Source organism: Nelusetta ayraudi, unplaced genomic scaffold, assembly GCF_046127955.1.
Source record: "Nelusetta ayraudi isolate G7.1 ecotype Tasmania unplaced genomic scaffold, CSIRO-AGI_Nayr_v1 ptg000111l, whole genome shotgun sequence".
NCBI lineage: Eukaryota > Metazoa > Chordata > Actinopteri > Tetraodontiformes > Monacanthidae > Nelusetta > Nelusetta ayraudi.
The window spans coordinates 550,304-568,404 of record NW_027466161.1 but is presented as its reverse complement, the minus strand read 5'-3'; the positions used below and the strand labels follow the sequence as shown (position 1 = coordinate 568,404).

The window sequence follows — 18,101 nt, the reverse complement described above, 5'->3', positions numbered from 1 at the left end:
CAGGAGTCTGGTTCGTATTGCCGGCAGTAAGTCAGACTTGTTCCCAGTGCGTGTTGGACTCCGGCAAGGCTGCCTTTTGTCACCGGTTCTGTTCATCATTTTTATGGACAGAATTTCTAGGCGCAGCCAGGGGCCGGAGGGAGTCTGGTTCGGGAACCACATGATTGCGTCTCTGCTGTTTGCAGATGATGTGGTCATGTCCGAGGCCATGGTTCTCAACCGGAAAAAGGTGGTTTGTCCTCTCCGGGTCGGTAGGGAGATCCTGCCTCAGGTGGAGGAGTTCAAGTATCTCGGGGTCTTGTTCACGAGTGAGGGGAGGATGGAGCGTGAGATCGACAGGTGGATAGGTGCAGCGGCTGCAGTGATGCGGTCGCTGTACCGGTCCGTCGTGGTGAAGAAGGAGCTAAGCCGAAAGGCGAGGCTCTCGATTTACCGGTCGATCTACGTTCCCACCCTCACCTATGGTCACGAGCTTTGGGTAGTGACCGAAAGAACAAGATCGCGAATACAAGCGGCCGAAATGAGTTTCCTCCGCAGGGTGGCTGGGCGTATCCTGAGGGATAGGGTGAGAAGCTCAGCCACCCGGGAGGAGCTTGGAGTAGAGCCGCTGCTCCTCCGCATCGAGAGGGGCCAGCTGAGGTGGCTCGGGCATCTGTTCCGGATGCCTCCTGGACGCCTCCCTGGGCAGGTGTTCCGGGCATGTCCCACCGGGAGGAGGCCTCGGGGAAGACCCAGGACACGCTGGAGGGACTATGTCTCCCGGCTGGCCTGGGAACGCCTTGGGGTCCCACCGGATGAGCTGGAGGAGGTGACTGGGGCCAGGGAGGTCTGGGCATCTCTGCTAAGGCTGCTGCCCCTGCGACCCGACCCCGGATAAGCGGCAGAAGAAGAAGAAGAAGAAGAAGAAGAAGGAAATACAACATGTATATGTACACGTGTGCATGAAAACTAAATCTTCTTTGGTCCAGTGAACATGTATCGATCCAGATAGCAGTGTCATTCATTCATCTTTCCCGTGACCCTGAGCTTGTTCCCGAGCTCAGGGTCACAGGGTTCTCTCCCAGCTGTCTTAGGGCGAAGGCAGAGTGACACCCTGGACAAGTCACCAGTGTGTCGCAGCTCACATGCATGTTTTTGGAGTGTAGGAGGAAGCCGGAGGAACTTGGAATTGAACCCACGAGTTTCTTGCTGTGAGGCGACAGCGCTAACCACTGTGCCGGAGTGTCGCCCTCATCTCCACACGTCATTTCAATTTCTGCCTGAAGTACTTTCACTCCAAGGGCCCGCGGTACCAGCGGTATCACACTTTTAATCCAATGTGCCACTTCAACTGCGGTCCTTGAGATGCGTTTCTCGGCTCAAACGGGAGACCGTTAAAGCTTTTTAGACAGGCACATTTGAAGACAGCACTAGCCGTATTCGTGGTCCTTGAAGCGTCCCCGTTGCGTGGATACGAAATCCTTCGAGCAATGCTTAACAAAATCGCCGCGATTAGTTTGTGTTGCACACATATAATCTAACGCTGTCCTACACTCGACCAAATGATGCACACTAGACAGTGTGGATGTTATTAACCGGGATTTACAAGTGCGGCTAAGGCTAAATATGTTAGCAGCGCTATCTGACTGTAAGTAGCGCTGTTGTGTTGCTGCTCGGTTAGCAGCGTCTTAGCTTCAACAGACCCTAAAATGCCATTTATGCCGACCATGTATCGTATTTGTGTTACTGTTGGCTCCATCTTGTTTCACGTTGGCTTTGTTCGTGAGTGACGGACGACGCAAAAGAAAAACTACTTGATTGCCGAGCCACATGATAACAAGCTGAGCTAACTAATGACGAAGCTAACGTAACACTCGTCACACATTTTAAACAGACAAACGTCTGAATGTTCTGAAACTTCCCTGTCAAGCTGAGAAATATATATAAACACACACATATTAAAAAAAAAAAAAAAAAAAATGGCTGGTGACATTAGCAGCATCCCCGAACTGGACCAAAAGAAGTACGACACAGAGGAGCAAGTGAAGATTATCTGTCTGGGAGACAGCGCAGTAGGCAAATCTAAGTAAGTGTTGGTCTGTCATTGTCTCTCAACACTTCTCGAACCATTCCCCCTGCGTTATGTTTGACCAGATTGTATTGTAATACATTGCTCCCGTGTCCTCTGCAGGCTGATGGAGCGCTTTCTCATGGATGAATAGTATCCTTCAAGTTGCTTCATCAAAGCCCTGAGGAATCAGACAGTGTGCCGCTCTGCTGTGTGTGTGTGTGTGTCATTCTGTCGTCAAGCCACATTCATTAAAGTCACTCTCGGGAAACGGAAACGTTCTTGTTCTTCCTCTGAAACCCACGATGTCAAAGTCAAATCTGCTGGTAAAGGTTCCTTAATTGTCTCTCCAGTCGCGCTCAGCAGTTGTCCACCTACGCCTTGACTCTCTACAAACACACAGCCACTGTAGGTGACAAGACGGTGTCAGTTGGTGGGTATCATGGACTTGTTGTTGTTGTTGTTGTGGCGCGGAAACCAAATTACATTTAGTTTGCCCACATCATCATTTCATTTGATGCTTCAGTGAGCTTGGATTGTCCTTCCACCCTGCAGATTTCTGGGACACAGCGGGCCAGGAGAGATTCCAGAGCATGCATCCGTCCTACTACCACAAAGCTCACGCATGCATTATGGTAAAACTAAGCAACCTTTATCTATGAGGCACTAAATCACAGCCAGTTTGCACCACAAAGCTTTTTGGCACCATTGAAAGAAACCAGTAGATGACCTCCAGAGCAAGCACGAAGCCACAGTCACTTGTGATACACTGAACCTGCAGGTGTTCAAATCTCAGATAGGTTACTTCAGAAATACCTCCAAACAGCTTCTCAGTGCCTCCGCATTGTTTTCTTCACACCCAAAAGGTGTAACTCAACTAACTTCATTAGAAATCCTGGATCAGAGTTGTGATTCTCCTCGGGAGACGTGAGGAAGGACTGGTTAGATGACAAATGTGAAGCTTGCCACCGTCTTCCCTCCAGGTGTTTGATGTCCAGAGGAAGATCACCTACAAGAATTTGGCCAACTGGTACAATGAGCTGAGAGAGTACAGGCCGGAGATCCCGTGCTGTGTGGTTGCCAACAAAATAGATGGTGAGTCTGACCTCGTCACTGCACTCATGCTAGCAAATAACCAATACTTTGAATTGTATTCAACTAGGATGTGTGAATTAAATATGGTTAATCGTGTATTTGTTATTTCTCGGACGCAGCGGATCTGAAGGTGACGCAGAGAAGCTTTAATTTTGGGAAGAAGAAAGGACTTCCCTTCTACTTTGTGTCTGCAGCAGATGGAACAAATGTTGTGAAGGTCAAAAGCTCCTTTTGTCTCCTCTTACAGTTTGTCCTTCACTTTATGGCCTTCGGTCATTTCACTAATACATCTTAATGGTGATCAGTATCAACACGAGCAGCGCTGGTTGGGCACTGAGCCAACATACACCAGCAGTCAACAGTTTGGACACATCCTCATGACTGTCGACATTGCAGTTTAATCACTGGAGGCACCAGAACTACGTATGAACACACATGGAATTATGGAGGAAACAATTCAAGTAAATAATTAACTAAAATAACGTTTCATATTGAAATTCTTCAAAATAGCCACCTTTCACAAAAAGCATGTTTAGAGTTATTGAAGGTGTTTTTCTTTGCTGCATAAGGACACATATGATATCTTGCTCATATATTTGGTGTCCTCAGTATCTGCAGTGGAGAAAGTGGTAAAGATTACAAAATAAAAAAAAATGCATGAGAAGGTGTGTCCACACTTTTGACTGCTAGTGTATCATGTCTGTATGGTCATCAGTTGGTTGCATTTGCTTAAGTTGCCTCCTCCAGTTTCTGTGTGCTGATGGTAGTTGTGTGAAACTACGACGCAGATGTTCAGAGAGATGATCAACAGAGCCCTGGACTACAAGCAAAACCCCAGCGACTTCATGGATGAGGTGTTGCAGGAACTGGAGGTACAAATGTCTCCTTTTTTTTCTTTTGTGTGTAGTTTTACATGCGATTTGATTTTTGCTGACAGTGCAGTTTGTCATGCGGTGCGTTTGTCCTGCAGAACTTTGACCTGGAGAAGAAGGGCGATGAGTCAGAAGGGGAGGAGGACGGATTGAAGGCAGAAAGTCCCGAACAGCCATGAAGCGAGAGATCCACCAAGCTGATCATCTAGTGGTGATTGAACCTAAACTGGGGCCGCTGTGGAAAAAAAAATATAAAGTGACATTAACTGTCCAAGACTTTCTGTCATGGATGCCGTGAGTGGACAACACTGCATGACCATCACAGATGTCAGTGGTCGGGGTTTTTTGTTTTGTTCCAACGTCACTGTATGAGGTAGTCGGACGCTCTGGGTGATGGCCTCAATGCATCAGCAGGTAAACGTACACGATGGAGTCGTTAGGATGTTTTCCATCGTCTTGACTGGGTTTTAGCAGCGTTGTGTCCGAGCGTGCGGCCTTAGCAGTAGGAGATCCATCAGAGCCTGAATGTAACTGTACCTTGTGTCATGTGGTCAACTGTGAAGCTTCAAATCCAACTCGCACACAACCAAGACAAGACGTGTGACTCCAAGTCACATGACTGTCTGCTGCTTGGAAGCGGTGGCACGCAGCTCCAGCAGGGGGTGCTGCACCGCTGGCTGCTTTTTGTTGTATTTATTTTGTGGTGCACTTGTGTGTTTCTTGTGAAGCTTCCAGTGAAGATTCAATGTAACCAAATAATACGTGCTCCTCTTTTCGGGCCAATTAGCGCCAAGGAGCCCATTTCAACCGATGGTGGTGTACGAGCAGCCCCGCGGTCGACGGCTCTCTAGAAACATTTGAGTCAAACATGGAAAGTAGGTTGTTGTGCACTTGTTTCCATCGCTGGAATGTCCAATAAACCAAAAGCAAACAAGTTTTCTACTCCCAAAACACAAGATTAGGATGTGTGTATGTATATATAAATATATGTATTTACATATATGTATATGTGATCAACCACGTGTTGCATTTCATGATTCTGTGACCTTTACAAAATAATAAATTCAACTGGAAAATAATTGAGATGTGAGACACTCGGTAATAAATTAGACTTTGATGCCATTCATGTTTTAATTATAAATTTATTACATAATATAACAAACATAGATCTCTGTGGTGGAGATATCCTGGGCAACATCTCAGGTCTTGTCTCAGTATTCACTGTCACCCTCACTCTGCTGCTGCTGCAGATAGCTGCGCTCAACTCAGATTGAAATGTGGCCTTTGATGCATTAAAGTGGAGGAGTTGTGATGCTGTGATTTCAGAAGTCACTCTGGTGGAACCCATGGGTGACTGGCCTGGACACTGAGTAGGGGAAGTTCACCTGTGGGACAAGGCTGAGGCGTTGCAGTGATACAGCCACCATTCTAAACTTCACAGTGCAAACAAGGAGAAAACCATCAACAAAAGAAAAAGAAAAAAACCCTCTGATGATAAGATCACTGCTTCCACTGGGTGGCCAAGCACCAGTGGGTTTTTTCTTTTTAAGAATAATAATTAAAAAAAAAATAAAAAAAAGTTACACTGCGCCCTCTATCCTATGTAGATTGTGCTTTGTTGATTAGAAAACAAGACAAAGGTAACCCTTAAACTGTACTTACTGGGTCTAATGATGTGTAAGTCTGTTACTCCTTGCTTTTGTTGCATCATTTTGCATCTGTGTGAGATGTAGAGAAACATCTGGACCAGGTATTCATTAAAGCTTTTGTTCTAACCAGGCCAGCCTGTGTGTGTGTGTGTGTGACTATATTCTGTATGTTGCAAATACGATTCTGCCTGTTTATGGGAATGTATTCATATATACGTATATATGTGTATATACATATACATATGTATACACATATATGTATATATACGTATACGTATACATATATACATATATGTATACTTATACATATATATTTATATATACATAAATGTATATATATGTATACACGTATACATATTTGTATATATATACATATATGTATAAATATACTCTACAAATTTCCATCTGTCGAAATAATACAGTAAGAAAAAAATAACCAGTTAACAAATGTCTGTAGTTCTCAAGATTTCCAGGAGATGGCACCATATTATTGAGTCTAAGAGCTCAAGAATGTTGCGACTAAGATCTCTAAAGCAAAGACAAATATACAGTTCAAAGTTATTTTTTGGCACATTTTTTTTTCTTCTTCCTCACTGGCTCACCTCATATTAGCATTTTCAAAACTCAAAAACTGAAGGTCTGAAGAAGGAAAGAGGAGCGCTGCCGGACAGAGTGGAGGGTTCAGAGCGTACGATGCCATCTGGGAGCGGGTGGACTAAAGTGTGACACTGTGGAGGCTTTATACACACTGCTGACATGCGACTTTGAGTGACGGTCTTTCTTTTTCTACCTTGTCTTCTCCAGAACTCTGTGGTAATCTTTCTCCCTGTCTGGCTCCCCCTACTGGGCAAAGTAGCTCCCTTCTCATGAGGTGGAACTATGCAAAGCAAGAAATTCAGATTAAAGTTTTGACAAGAATAAAAATGGATGCGTGAACTTTTCTGTGTGTGCACTGTGTGTGCGCGCGCGCGCGTGTGTGTGTGCGCACGTGTTTATGTGTGTATGTGAGACACAGCCGCAACCGAGGATCTCTGATGGAAATACAGTAAGGCTATAGTGGACTTACATCGACCAAGATGTACAGCCATATTGGTGACTCATGCGCTCTCACTGTCTCTCAGTCACACACAGAAATGCAGAGACACATTTGGACACACACACACACACACACACACACAGTCCCATGCATGCGGTGAGGAGGGTCACAGAGACACTCGGGGGAATCCAGATGCTTGTGGATGCGCTTGGACGTCGGGTGGCTTTGATGGTAGCACCTTGTCATCTTGTTATTGTGCAAATCATCCCCTAGTTCAGAGTTCAGAGTTCAAAAGTTCAAGAGTTCATAGAAAGAATAAAATCTGCTCACCTTTCTCCCAGGTGGTTAACTATGCATATAAGCCAAACATTCATATATAGATCTATATATTTTTTCTTTTCAAAAAATTTATATGAAATCTATCATATGTACATTGCTCGTGATTTTTTCCCCCCCCTTTTAAAAAAAGCGAATATTTGTTCATTTTTACAAGTGTAGGTACGTTTCAAATGACAGGATATTTATTCCCACCCTGCCTCACTTCAAATGAGTGAAGGATTAAAGAATCATGTTTCACACGCTACAAAATCTACCCACAGTGTACGAGGGTAAGAAATAAAGAGAGAGAAGAGGTTGTGGGTGGGGGGGTAACAATAAAAACAAAAAGTCCCAATGAGCCCAAGGACATTTTTCAACACAGAAGGAAAAGAATCAGTGAGGTCACAGTGAGGCAGTGAGTGCTATTCCAACAACTCAGATACGACAGCCTTCCTTTTTGCTGTTTTATCTTTTGTTTTTTTGCACCAGCCACTTTTACAAAGTGTTGGCAAATGAGGAGAGGAGAGGAGAGGAGGTGCACGCATTTCCCACAGAGGGAGAGAGTCTTGGCATAGCGACTGGATGCTGCTGGTGCTCGGCGGTGGCGGAGCACCGTGATCTCACAGCAAAGCTGCGGCCAAATGTTGCTTCCTGTTGCCTGAATAAAACTCACTGTTTCTCACTGCCTGCAAAAAGCTACTCATGAGTACAATTGTAGATTGTTTTTTTTTTTCATCATGAAGGAAAATTCTGTGTTTTTTTTTTGTTGTTTTTTTTAATTATTAAAAAAAAAACACAGGTTTTGTGTTTAGAGTCCTGGCTGCCTTGGCCTGGGACCTTCCTGTCACTCTTCTAGGGAAGCTTCAGCCAAACAGCGGAGCAGCGGTGCGGCAAGACTGGCCAGGGTGAAATCTATTGGATCTTCCCATCCCCACAGCGCGCTCAGCTACTCGCACTCACATTCCAATAGGGCTCATGTATTTGAAGTCGAGCCCATTTCAGCCCTTTGTGACACATTTTTGTTGGTTCAACATTAGTTTGCCTGAAGCACTTTCATTTGAAAAGGGCTGTTTCGTGGCTTTTTTTTTGCTGTCATTTTGAGTCTTTGTATTTTCCACAGGTGGGTCTTGAAGTGTGTTTGTGACAAGGCCTTTAAACTGGGAGACAGAGTCCCTCTGTTTCATCACACGGCCCCGGGGCTACTGAGGGAAATCACAAAGTGAGCTGTCAGAGCGATAGCTGAAGCAGAGGGATGGGTGGCCACTGGGGTCTCAGCCTCACATTATGGGATGCCCTTTGCTATGAAGGAAGACCATATAAAAATAAAAAATAAATAAAAATCAAATGAGGACAAACTTTCTGTTCGAGACACAAATGCAACTCGTCATGCTACGGGTCGAGAAAGGGTGACCATGAAGAAAGTTGTTTACCTATGACAAAGATGTCATTTCCATATCTATATACTTTTTTTTGTTTAGAAAAAAATCAAATATATATATTTATATATATATATTTATACTGTATGTATATTATATAATTGGTAGAAACGAGTAAACTATCGGTGGAATAAATTCAAATATTTCTCTCCTGCTTTCTATGCTATAAACCAAACACACACACACACGCAGATTTATTATTATATTTCCTCTTCGCAACAGTGTCTTTTCTTCTGAAAGCTATTTTAAGATACATGTATTTCATATTATATAATACCTATATATAATATTCCCTTTGGAAAACCAAAAAAAAAAAAAAAAATTGATTATGAAAAAAGCCACGAGTGTTGGTTAAACATTCTCCAAATATAATAGATAGCACAGTCAGGGTTCCAAGGCGGAGTGGTCTTCTCCTGTGGGTGGAGCTCCGTCTTTGGGCTCCAAGTTTTGGGTTTAAAAACAACGAGCAGGTCTAGAGAAGACACACCTGGTCTGAGCCGTCGCCGCTACGCCCATCGTCCCGTGTTCACCACTGTTGGTCTCTGTAGAAATATTTCTGAAAGGCAACTGAGCTTTCTAGTTGGAAACAAACAAACAAACAAAATCGTTCTTCTCCTTTTTGACTCCAAAAGAAAAAACTGCTTTGAGGGGCCTGATTGACAGTGGGATGGGCGGGAGGTGACGCCAGGGGAGAAACTGAATCTTTCTGAAGCAGATTGCAGCTCAGCGTGGAACGAGCGGAGCTTGTTTTGAGGTCTGATCTGATTGGTTGCAGGCTGGAGGGAGGCGGGACACTGGCGAGAGAAGGGCGGTGAGCAGAGTGACTCTGACTCTTCAGGTGCAATGCCTAGTGCAGGATGTCAGCGGGCGACAGGTGGAGGAAACGCTTCTCCTCCTGCTTCTCCTCCTACTTCTCCTCCTGCTTCTCCTCCTGCTTCTCCTGCGCCGCCGAGCTCGCACCTCCTCCACACACCTGCTGCTCCTCCTCAGGGCAGGGGTCAGCTCTCCAGCAGCTGCTTCAACGCTCGCTCGATGTTCATGCGGTGTCCCACTCGAGTCACTCCCAGCTCGGCAAAGTCCTCCTTGGTGAGCGCCGGCAGGTGAGAGCCCTCGATCTCGTGTTCCTGAAAGCCGGCCCTGTGCTCGCCCAGATTGATGCTCTCCAGCCAATCGCCCACGTCGTACTTGTTCCACAGGTGGAGGGGTTTCTGGTGGAAGGGCCGAAGCGCCAGCAGCGGCGAGCCCAGGCCCGGGGAGTGGGAGGGCGACGGGGACGGCGAGCGGGAGCGGGAGCGGGCGCTGGAGCTCCTCATGACAAAGCGGACCTCCTTGGGCTCCTGGGGGAGGCTGAGGCTGGAAGATTTGAGGATGGTTTGCGGCGGCGTCGTCGGGGAGGTCGGGAGGCCGAAGCTGGAGAATCGTCCCAGAGGGTCTCCGCGGTCGGGAGAGCCCGAGCCCGGGCTGGGGGCGCGTCGGGTCACAGGGTAGCGGCTGCCGGGGCGGATGGTGAAGGTGGTTCCGTAGCTTCTCTGAGAAATGGTGTGGAGCTCGCCTAGGCTGCTGAAAAGTCTGAGGGAGACAGAGAGCGGCTTTGAGGAAGGTGCACGGAGAAGAAGGTGAGCAGAGAGAGAGAGAGGAGAGGAGAGGTGACCAGTCTGCTGTGACAGTGTGAGCAGCACTAAGCTCCTCTAAAGCTTGAATCAGAGAAGGCTGAAGGTTAATGACAGTTAGATCAAGCTCTTCTCACATCACAGCACTGTGAAAGCAGAAAACACTGATAGGTTATTAGACAGGAAGAGCCTTTCATTCTTCCACAGCCACTCAACACACACACACACACACACACACACACACACACACACACACACACACACACACACCATCTGACAATCAGGGAAAATCTTTGTTTTCTCCTCTGCAATTGAAGGGGGTGTCCTACATTGCATCTTTCTATAAATATGAGGATGTCCATAAGTGCATGAAGAGCATCACACTGAGAATTATGAGGAAAATGCAAATCCACTCAAATAAAAAAACAAACAAAGTGAGGACTGAGCCTCTGTCACATTCCTAGCGGAGGCCATGATGGTGAAACAGCAGCCGAGCTGAAGCGGCATTGGCAAAAACATTAGCATCTGCTAGCTGCTTAAAATGCTTCTCACCACAGCAGCACATTTTAAGCAGACTTTAATGTTGGTTTGTTGCTTTGACAAACAGTTTCTCTATTGTCTTGACTGTTGCTCTTCAAATTGCTGTTAGTTAAAAAAGAAGCGAGAGTAACAGAGAAACAGAGGTGGCGGTTGAGAAGACATGAGGTCAGAAGACTGACCTCGGGTCAGTGCAACACAGCCGCATCCAATGAGGTTCGGCGCTGATTGATGCACCACACAATAACTCCACGGCCTCTGGAGTGGAATGAATTAAAGTATCCTCACCAAAAGCAAGCAGCTGGACACAATGAAGCTACTTCCTGAACTAACAGCTGTCACATGACTTCAAGACTTCCGCTGAGACTCGTCTCTCGGGCCACTCATTGACCTCTCTCTGTCGACGGTGAGCACTTCCACACTGACGATGTCATTTACTTTTGAAATTTCATTGGCATCTGATGTGGAAATTTGCTCTACATGGTGGCAGAAAGGAAGCTGCTTTCTCAGGCTGGTGAACCTGCAGAGATGCAGAGAGCCCTCTGTCTCCCTCCTACAGAAGGCTAGAGCAGAAAATACACTCTGCTGTTTGGGAATTCAATTACCCACAAGTCCAATCACACCAATATCTCACTCCAATGTCCTAGCAGGAACAAGAACAGCAGGCTTAACGGCAGTTTCCTGTTTTAGCCTCCTCTGATAGAGAAACATGGTTTTTATGGACAAGCCTAAACAGCTGCACTGGTGTAGAACCAATGCCATGACATGTACAGTATGGTGGTCGGAGCAGAGATGAAATGACATCAGTGCTAAGGTGACTTTTATTTTGCTTTGATTGCCATTGGCGTGCGTGTGATGGCGCCCGTGTTCATCATGCATGAAGGCGACCCTGGCAACACGGGCCCTCCACTGCATGGCTCTGGAATCTGAGGCTGGTGAGATTTGGACTGACGACCACAACTGGAAACAGAAGCTGCTCTCTACACAGGCTGGGAAGGGGTGGGGGGGGGGGGGGGTGGGTGGGGTGTGTGTGTGTGTGGGGTGGGGTGGGGGGGGGGTGGGGTGTGTGTGATCAGACTACAGGGAAGCAGCGACAGATATGAAATGAGCTCCATGCGCACTTACACAGTCGTCCTGCCCTCCTGGGCGCACAGTCAGTTCTAGACCAATCAGATCAGAGCGGCAGGGCGGAGCATGCAAGGTGAGCAGAGAGAGAGCAATGGGAGAGAATGTTAGCATCGCTCCATGACACGCAGCCGGCCACCAATCAGATTGGCTCTGCCTCGGCCGACTGTGCCGCCTTTGCCGTGCCGCTGTGTGGCCTGAGGGGGGCGTGAGGGAGCGTCCGCGCGGATGGAAAGTTGTAACACGACGTCAGTGGATGACAAAGACGGCACAGTGGGCGTCGGCAGCGGAGGACCTGGCCGGTGGGCTGCACCACAGAGACATGAGCACCATTCACATAGAACAACTGCACACAGAACACAAACACACAACAGATCAATGGGCAACTCAAAGGCAAACACATGCCGCTTGGACCAGGCGGTGGCCTCGGCTCCACCGGTGCGCTGCTCAACCAGCTGGGGAAGCCACATTTGGTGGTGAATGCTTTGGGTTTCTGGAATCGTGATGGCTCAACATCCAAATGTGTTTGAATTTGTGATGGCTCCACATGCAAATGTCTTTATTTAAATGCCAAGTACACAGGTGTCTTGATGGGAAGAGTCATCTGGTGTCATTTGGTTTCAAGAGAAAATAACCAAGGAGCTTCAGAAATGCACAAATTAGCAACACAACAAGGGATGATGGACATCTTGGAAGAAAAAGTTGCTGGAAAATCGACATGGCGGGGAAATAACAAACAGACAGCAGGACTGGACTAAGATGAGAGAGTGGAGGCTCCAAACAAGGCAGCGGCATCACACACAGCGTGTGAGCAGAGTGGTTAGAGCAGCATGGGTGGCTTCTGAATGAGCTTCATCACCAATGTGATGGAGTCCCATCAGAAATGAGGCCGCTGGTTACATGTGAAGTGCAGCGGGGGTGGGGGGGTAAATGCAGAGGCTGACAGAAAGAGACAGAATGGGAGAGAAATAATGGTGTGAGAGATCATCTCTGCTGGCGGGAGGGAGAAGGACTCTGCTGCATGATCTCAGCAGAGCCATGAGCTCCATCCACAGAGGCTGTCACATGACATGCAAGCTGAGCTCCTGGCTCGGGGCGGATTGACCCAGGGTTTGGATCAGCGACCGACGCCTTGATACCGAGTGGTTGTATTCTGAGCAGTTAGGACTTACAGGTCCAGTGTGTAATATTTAGCTTGATTGATCATTTTTATATTGGTCAAAGTTTAATCAACTGCCCATAAATACATTAATGACAGTGTGTACTCACAGTACAACAAAAGTCATTTGGTTTTGCTCCACTTAGAATGGTTCTCATAGAGATATATAAGAATATGCATATGTCAATAAGGGTCTTGCTACTAGTTAGCTACCATCTTGCACCGCCACATTTATAAGGAAGCCTGGTGTGGACAATCCAGCTGCTTTGAAATTAAGGTAAGTGATCGAGTCGTCAAATAAACCAACAAAGAAGAAGGTGAACGAGGTATTCAGGTTTGGGTGCGCAGGCCACCGTGGTTCACGAGGACGGGATGGGAAAGCGAAAGACGCTGCAATCTGAAAACAAACCACTTGGTGTCGCTGTTTCGCTTTCAAAATCTCTAAATATTACACGCTAACCTTTAATTACCTTTTTTGCCTCTTACTGTTTTGACCACAAAAATGCAACGACTAATCAATTTAGAAAAACATCCATCCATTTTCCATACCCGCTTATTCCTGAGCTCAGGGTCCAGGGGTCTGCTGGAGCCTCTGCCAGCTGTCGTAGAGTGAAGGCAGGGTGACACCCTGGACACGTCTTAGAATAACAGTAAAGAGATTTTATATTCCCTAAAAACAACAACAACAACAACAACAACAACAACAACAACAACAACAACAACAACCATATTCTGCATCGTAAGAGTCGCTGCAGACTTGTGTCGACACCAAACTACTTCCTGTTTACCATTCACAGCATGCAACTAATTTAACGCTCCCACCAGTCACTAATGTGAGAATTGTTACTCCCATCACATCTGCAGAGACTCTCCATTAATCCCAGGAGAAAACACGTCTCTTATTTGACATGACAGGAAACTGCTGAAGACGTGTAGGCTGACGCTGGCCTGGTGCGTGCATTCAGATTCAAAGCTGAGAAAAAAATATATATATATAAAAAAAGACAAAACGCATTTTCCTGCCTGAACCATCAGACACGAGTTTGAACAGTAGCCATGTGCAATGCTAACTCGTCACCAGAGCAGAAATAAGACGGAGGGATTTTCTGATGACTGCTGCCAACGCTGACTTTTCACACAAAATAATGGCAAGAACACAAGGGGACGCTCTGACACACCATTATAGCTCAGTCATGTTCAAATATGTCTGAAAATACATCCTTCAAATCTTTGTGGTGATCGCTGATACTGTGGAGGAATGGCAGTGCAGACAGGACCCACGTTGACGTTCCCGTCTCCAGCATTCATATCAACGATGGCAGCAAAGACTTCCAGCATGAGGATGTATTGTGCATACTTTGAACAAGGACGGTGGGGAAAGTTGGAGGAGAAGCTAGAAAGGGTAGCAAGTAGGGTCATAGTGTGAACCCAGCACTAAGCGTGCATGACAGATGGGGAGAGAAATTGCATGCCTCTAAGCCATGTGACCTTGTTTGCACCAACTGAAAGCTCGCCTCCACCGCTCCAACCCAGAACTAAATGACCGTCAGCTGCTACGGTCAACCAAACTACAGTGTTTCCACTTCAGTTTAATAATGAGTGACCAATCAGTTTCCTTTCAAGGCTTCTCTTGAAAAGCACCCAGGAAGTGGAAGTGCTAGTAGCTGCTGCTGTCCCGGCTGTTCCGTCAGCGCTGGCTCAGAGTTTTACGACAAACAAACGGCACTCAAGGGTTCTCCTTGGTGGACAACATGTTTTCGCTTCACCCCAGACTGGCCTTGCTGAGAGTTCTGTGAAAACACCACAGCACGCCGTGACTCACGACGGTCGCGACGTGCAACCAACGGTGCCCCTTGCACCAAAAGGGAGCGTCTGCCCGCAGATGAGCGGCTCGTTGGCAGTGGAAAAGTCTGACAGCCTGCTTTGAATGAGACTGACAGAAGGTTCGTCTGAGCAACATTGGCCTATTTTTTTTTTTATTTGTCTTTTTATTTTGAGTCAATGGTCTCAAAATAAATCCAATTAATAAAACAAAAGCAAACCAAAAAAAAGTGGATGCAACTCTTGGACCTCCTCATCTAAATGTTCCTCCTCAACTCAGAAGGTCAAAGTCCTTCGAGTCGTCCGTCCTTCCTCCCTAACCACTATGAAAACCGACTACAATGAATGTAGCACAGTTACTGTGTAACATGATCTAATACACACTGGTCTCTATGTATTTCACAATGCAGACTGCTTTTCTGGAGACCTAGAAGTCCAACAGTAACTATGGAAACAAGGGGCAGTTTGCAAAGAACAGCAACGATCTTAAGACATTTTTTCTTTCTTTCTCTTTCTTTTCTCTGAACGTACTAACAGCCATAAATACACACAATTTAAATCTTTATTTGTCCTTTGGGATCACGGAGGCAAAGAAACCAGGTGGTGCAGACAAGGTCACAAGTCCTCTAAAAGTAAGTGTGTGGCACAAAATGTGAACAAGGGTTCTACTTTCAAGATGGGGTTCTTCAGAAGGATTGGAAGAAAAAAATATATAAATATTGGTGTTAGTAAAATGAAAGCTTGAGTTTACCCTAGGTGCTATAACCTTAAGCTTTATTCCCTTCGGAGTCCTCACATCTGTAGAAATATAAAGGGCTTCATTGTAGTTTCAAGTGTATGTAAGAAAAACAACACTCACAGATATGACACAAAAACATCCCTGTGCTAATGATACCAGTGAGGTAGAAACAAGCCGCACCTCCCATCTCAACACATTGATTGCGTTTGGACCACATCTATACAATCTATACAAACCAATGTTTATCAGAAAAACTATACAAATGTATTACATTACTCTTGTTCCATAGTTGTTGCTCTGCTAATTGGCTTCAGTGCATGAGCCTGTAGGTATCAGTACATCAAAGAAACCTGGGGTATTTCCAGGCTGCTGGTAGCTATCACAGCACATTTATGCTTTTGTTCTCCAAATGCAGACTGTGTGGTGATGGTGATGCTGGTCTGCTGTTTCATTTGAAGTCTTTCATGAGAAATAGATGGAACTTTGATGGAACCTCACATCTGCTCACATAACGTATCTTACTCTTACAACAAAGGCAGCAAGATTGTACCTTACCTGGCACCTGTCACAGGGGACTTCCTGCCAGGGTCAAGTGATGCACCCAGTGGTTCCTCTCCCAATGACCTGGAGTCTTTATTCAGCTGCTGCAGTCTGGAGCTCAGCTCCCCCATGACAGAAGGCTTGGCTCCCTCATCGGCGCCGAGCCCTAGTCCCAGCCCGCCAAGGTTACCCAAACTCCCGATACCCAGCCCCACGCCAGGGCCGCGAGGCTCCACGGGGTCTCCCCACAGCTTCGACCTCCGCTGGAACAGGTAGCGCGGTTTAGTAGGGGCCAGTCCAGTCACCGAAGCTGAACCACCAGGGGGCAGCCCAGCGCCCCCGGCGGCCGCAGCAGCCAAAGCAGCAGCCTGTTGCTGTGATAGAAGTTCGCTGTCAGAGCTCTGCTTCAGCAGAGGATCCCTGAAGGTGACGGAGCCTTTGCTGCCTCCTATCTGGGACTTCAGGCGGGGCTTCGGAGGCACTGGCGGCTTGTCGAGCACAAAAGTCTGCCCGTCGGCATAGGAGGTGTGCGTGGTGTGTGTGTCGGCAGGCTCGCCGCTTTCTGAGGACAGCGTGGACATGCTGGAGACTGTGGAGACGGTGCTGGTGGTCTCGAGATGGTGGTCCCTCTCTCGCTCACTGGAGCTGCGGGTGTCAGCCTCCTCCACGCCTGAGTCTGCTGCAGAGCCAGATTCGCCCACTGGTGGGGGCTCCAGAGGATCAGAGGGCTTCCCTGAGACAGCTGCTGCACTGGGTGGAGGTGGGGCCTGGGGAGGCTGAGGCTGTGGCTGCGTGGGGGTCATGGTTGGAGTCGTCGGGGTGGAGGGCGTCTTGGGCGTGGGCGTGGTGGGAGTGGAAGGAGACGAGGCAGATTTGCTGGGGGACACCGGTGTCCCCCGCGCTTGTGCGAGCAAGCCACTGGCGAACTCGTCTGGCGGTGGAACCACTCCGATCTTACGCAGCTCCTCTCGGGTCTCTTCGTCGCTCGAGGACAACATGGCAGGGGGCAGGCTCACCGTGTAGGCATCCACGTCTTCTTCCGAGCTTCCCTGAGCCAGGCCCTTGTCTTGGGCCGAACTGGCAGGATGTTGAGTCTGGGGCTGCGAGGTGGCGGGACTGGGGGATTTGGCCCGTGGAGTTGGAGATTTACTGGGCTCCGTGGACTTTGGAGCAGGTGACTGCTCTAATTCCGCACCTAAGCCAACAGCCTGGCCGTTACTGGTGGCATGGACCATGATTAGCCCCGCTGTCTTCTGCTGTGACGTATCCATAATACTTATCAGCATGGTCTTTTTGTCGTCCACTCTCTTTTCCTCCTTCCTCTCCTCGACTCTCGCCTCCATCTCCTGCCGAAACGACACGGGCGACGGCGACGGGGCCCACTGCGATTTGCTGGGCTGAGAAACTAAAATTGAGGCCAGCGTGGATCCCACGCCGTGCCCTGCTGCCTTGGAGCTTTTAGGCGAGAACGTTGGGGTTGAGGGTGCTCCTTCCCCATGCGGCGACTCTTTGGTCTGAAGGTCTACAAACATTCCGCCCTGGACTGCCTGCTCCTGTTTAGTCCTCGGCTCTGGGCTGCCTGCTGGAGAGTGGCTCTGGGAGGTCAACGCTCTCTCCCTTGCGGCCAGCGCAAGAGCCAGCGGAGAGTTGGGGTCCAGGGGCTTTCCTGTCAGTGGGTGGATAAAGGTGGTTCCACTGGGCGAGGGGCTCAGAGCCAAGGCAGGGGGAGGCAATTGTCCGAGTTCTCTGGTGAGCATGCGTTCGTCAATGGAGTGCGACTGAGTCAGGGAGGGGACCTCAGAGCTGGACGCCCCCTCCATAGTCCCAACAGAAAGGAAGACAGTGGATTTCCTCCGTTCTTCGAGGCGACGCTCTCGATCTTTCACTGCTCCGGCGATGGCAGCAGCAAACGGGCCCTTCCCCTGAAAGACCACCTCACCCTGGGAGCGCAGGTGTTCTCGCTCAGCCATCAGCTGCTGCTGGTAGTAGTCTGCACGGCTGGTGTGTGTGTGCCCATGGGTGTGTGGGTGTCGTCCTGAGGGTGAACTCTCTCGGGAGTGGGCAGCAGCGAAGGCTATACTGGCTTTTTCTTGCGCATCCTCCACCTGTAAAACAGA

At 47.9% G+C, this 18,101-nt stretch overlaps 2 protein-coding genes across 3 annotated transcripts in view; one reads left to right on the top strand and one right to left on the bottom strand.

Annotated features, from left to right (window-relative positions):
* The first annotated feature begins 1,174 nt into the window (after nt 1–1,174).
* Nucleotides 1,175–5,794, top strand: rabl2 (RAB, member of RAS oncogene family-like 2). Its single transcript, XM_076049287.1, has 8 exons — nt 1,175–2,065; nt 2,171–2,200; nt 2,401–2,480; nt 2,603–2,682; nt 3,031–3,142; nt 3,262–3,359; nt 3,931–4,014; nt 4,113–5,794. Exons 1-8 carry the CDS (start codon nt 1,959–1,961, stop codon nt 4,191–4,193), a joined length of 672 nt encoding a protein of 223 aa, XP_075905402.1. The 5' UTR covers nt 1,175–1,958; the 3' UTR covers nt 4,194–5,794.
* Nucleotides 5,795–7,152: 1,358 nt separating this feature from the next.
* shank3a (SH3 and multiple ankyrin repeat domains 3a) overlaps nt 7,153–18,101 on the bottom strand; it is a 176,202-nt gene continuing 165,253 nt past the window's right edge. For both annotated transcript variants that reach the window (XM_076049282.1, XM_076049283.1), the window contains 2 exons: nt 16,000–18,089; nt 7,153–10,022 (listed from right to left, as the gene is read on the bottom strand). In XM_076049282.1, the coding sequence (XP_075905397.1) occupies nt 9,452–10,022; nt 16,000–18,089 (2,661 nt within the window). In that variant the 3' untranslated portion in view covers nt 7,153–9,451. The remainder of the gene's footprint in view (nt 10,023–15,999; nt 18,090–18,101) is intronic.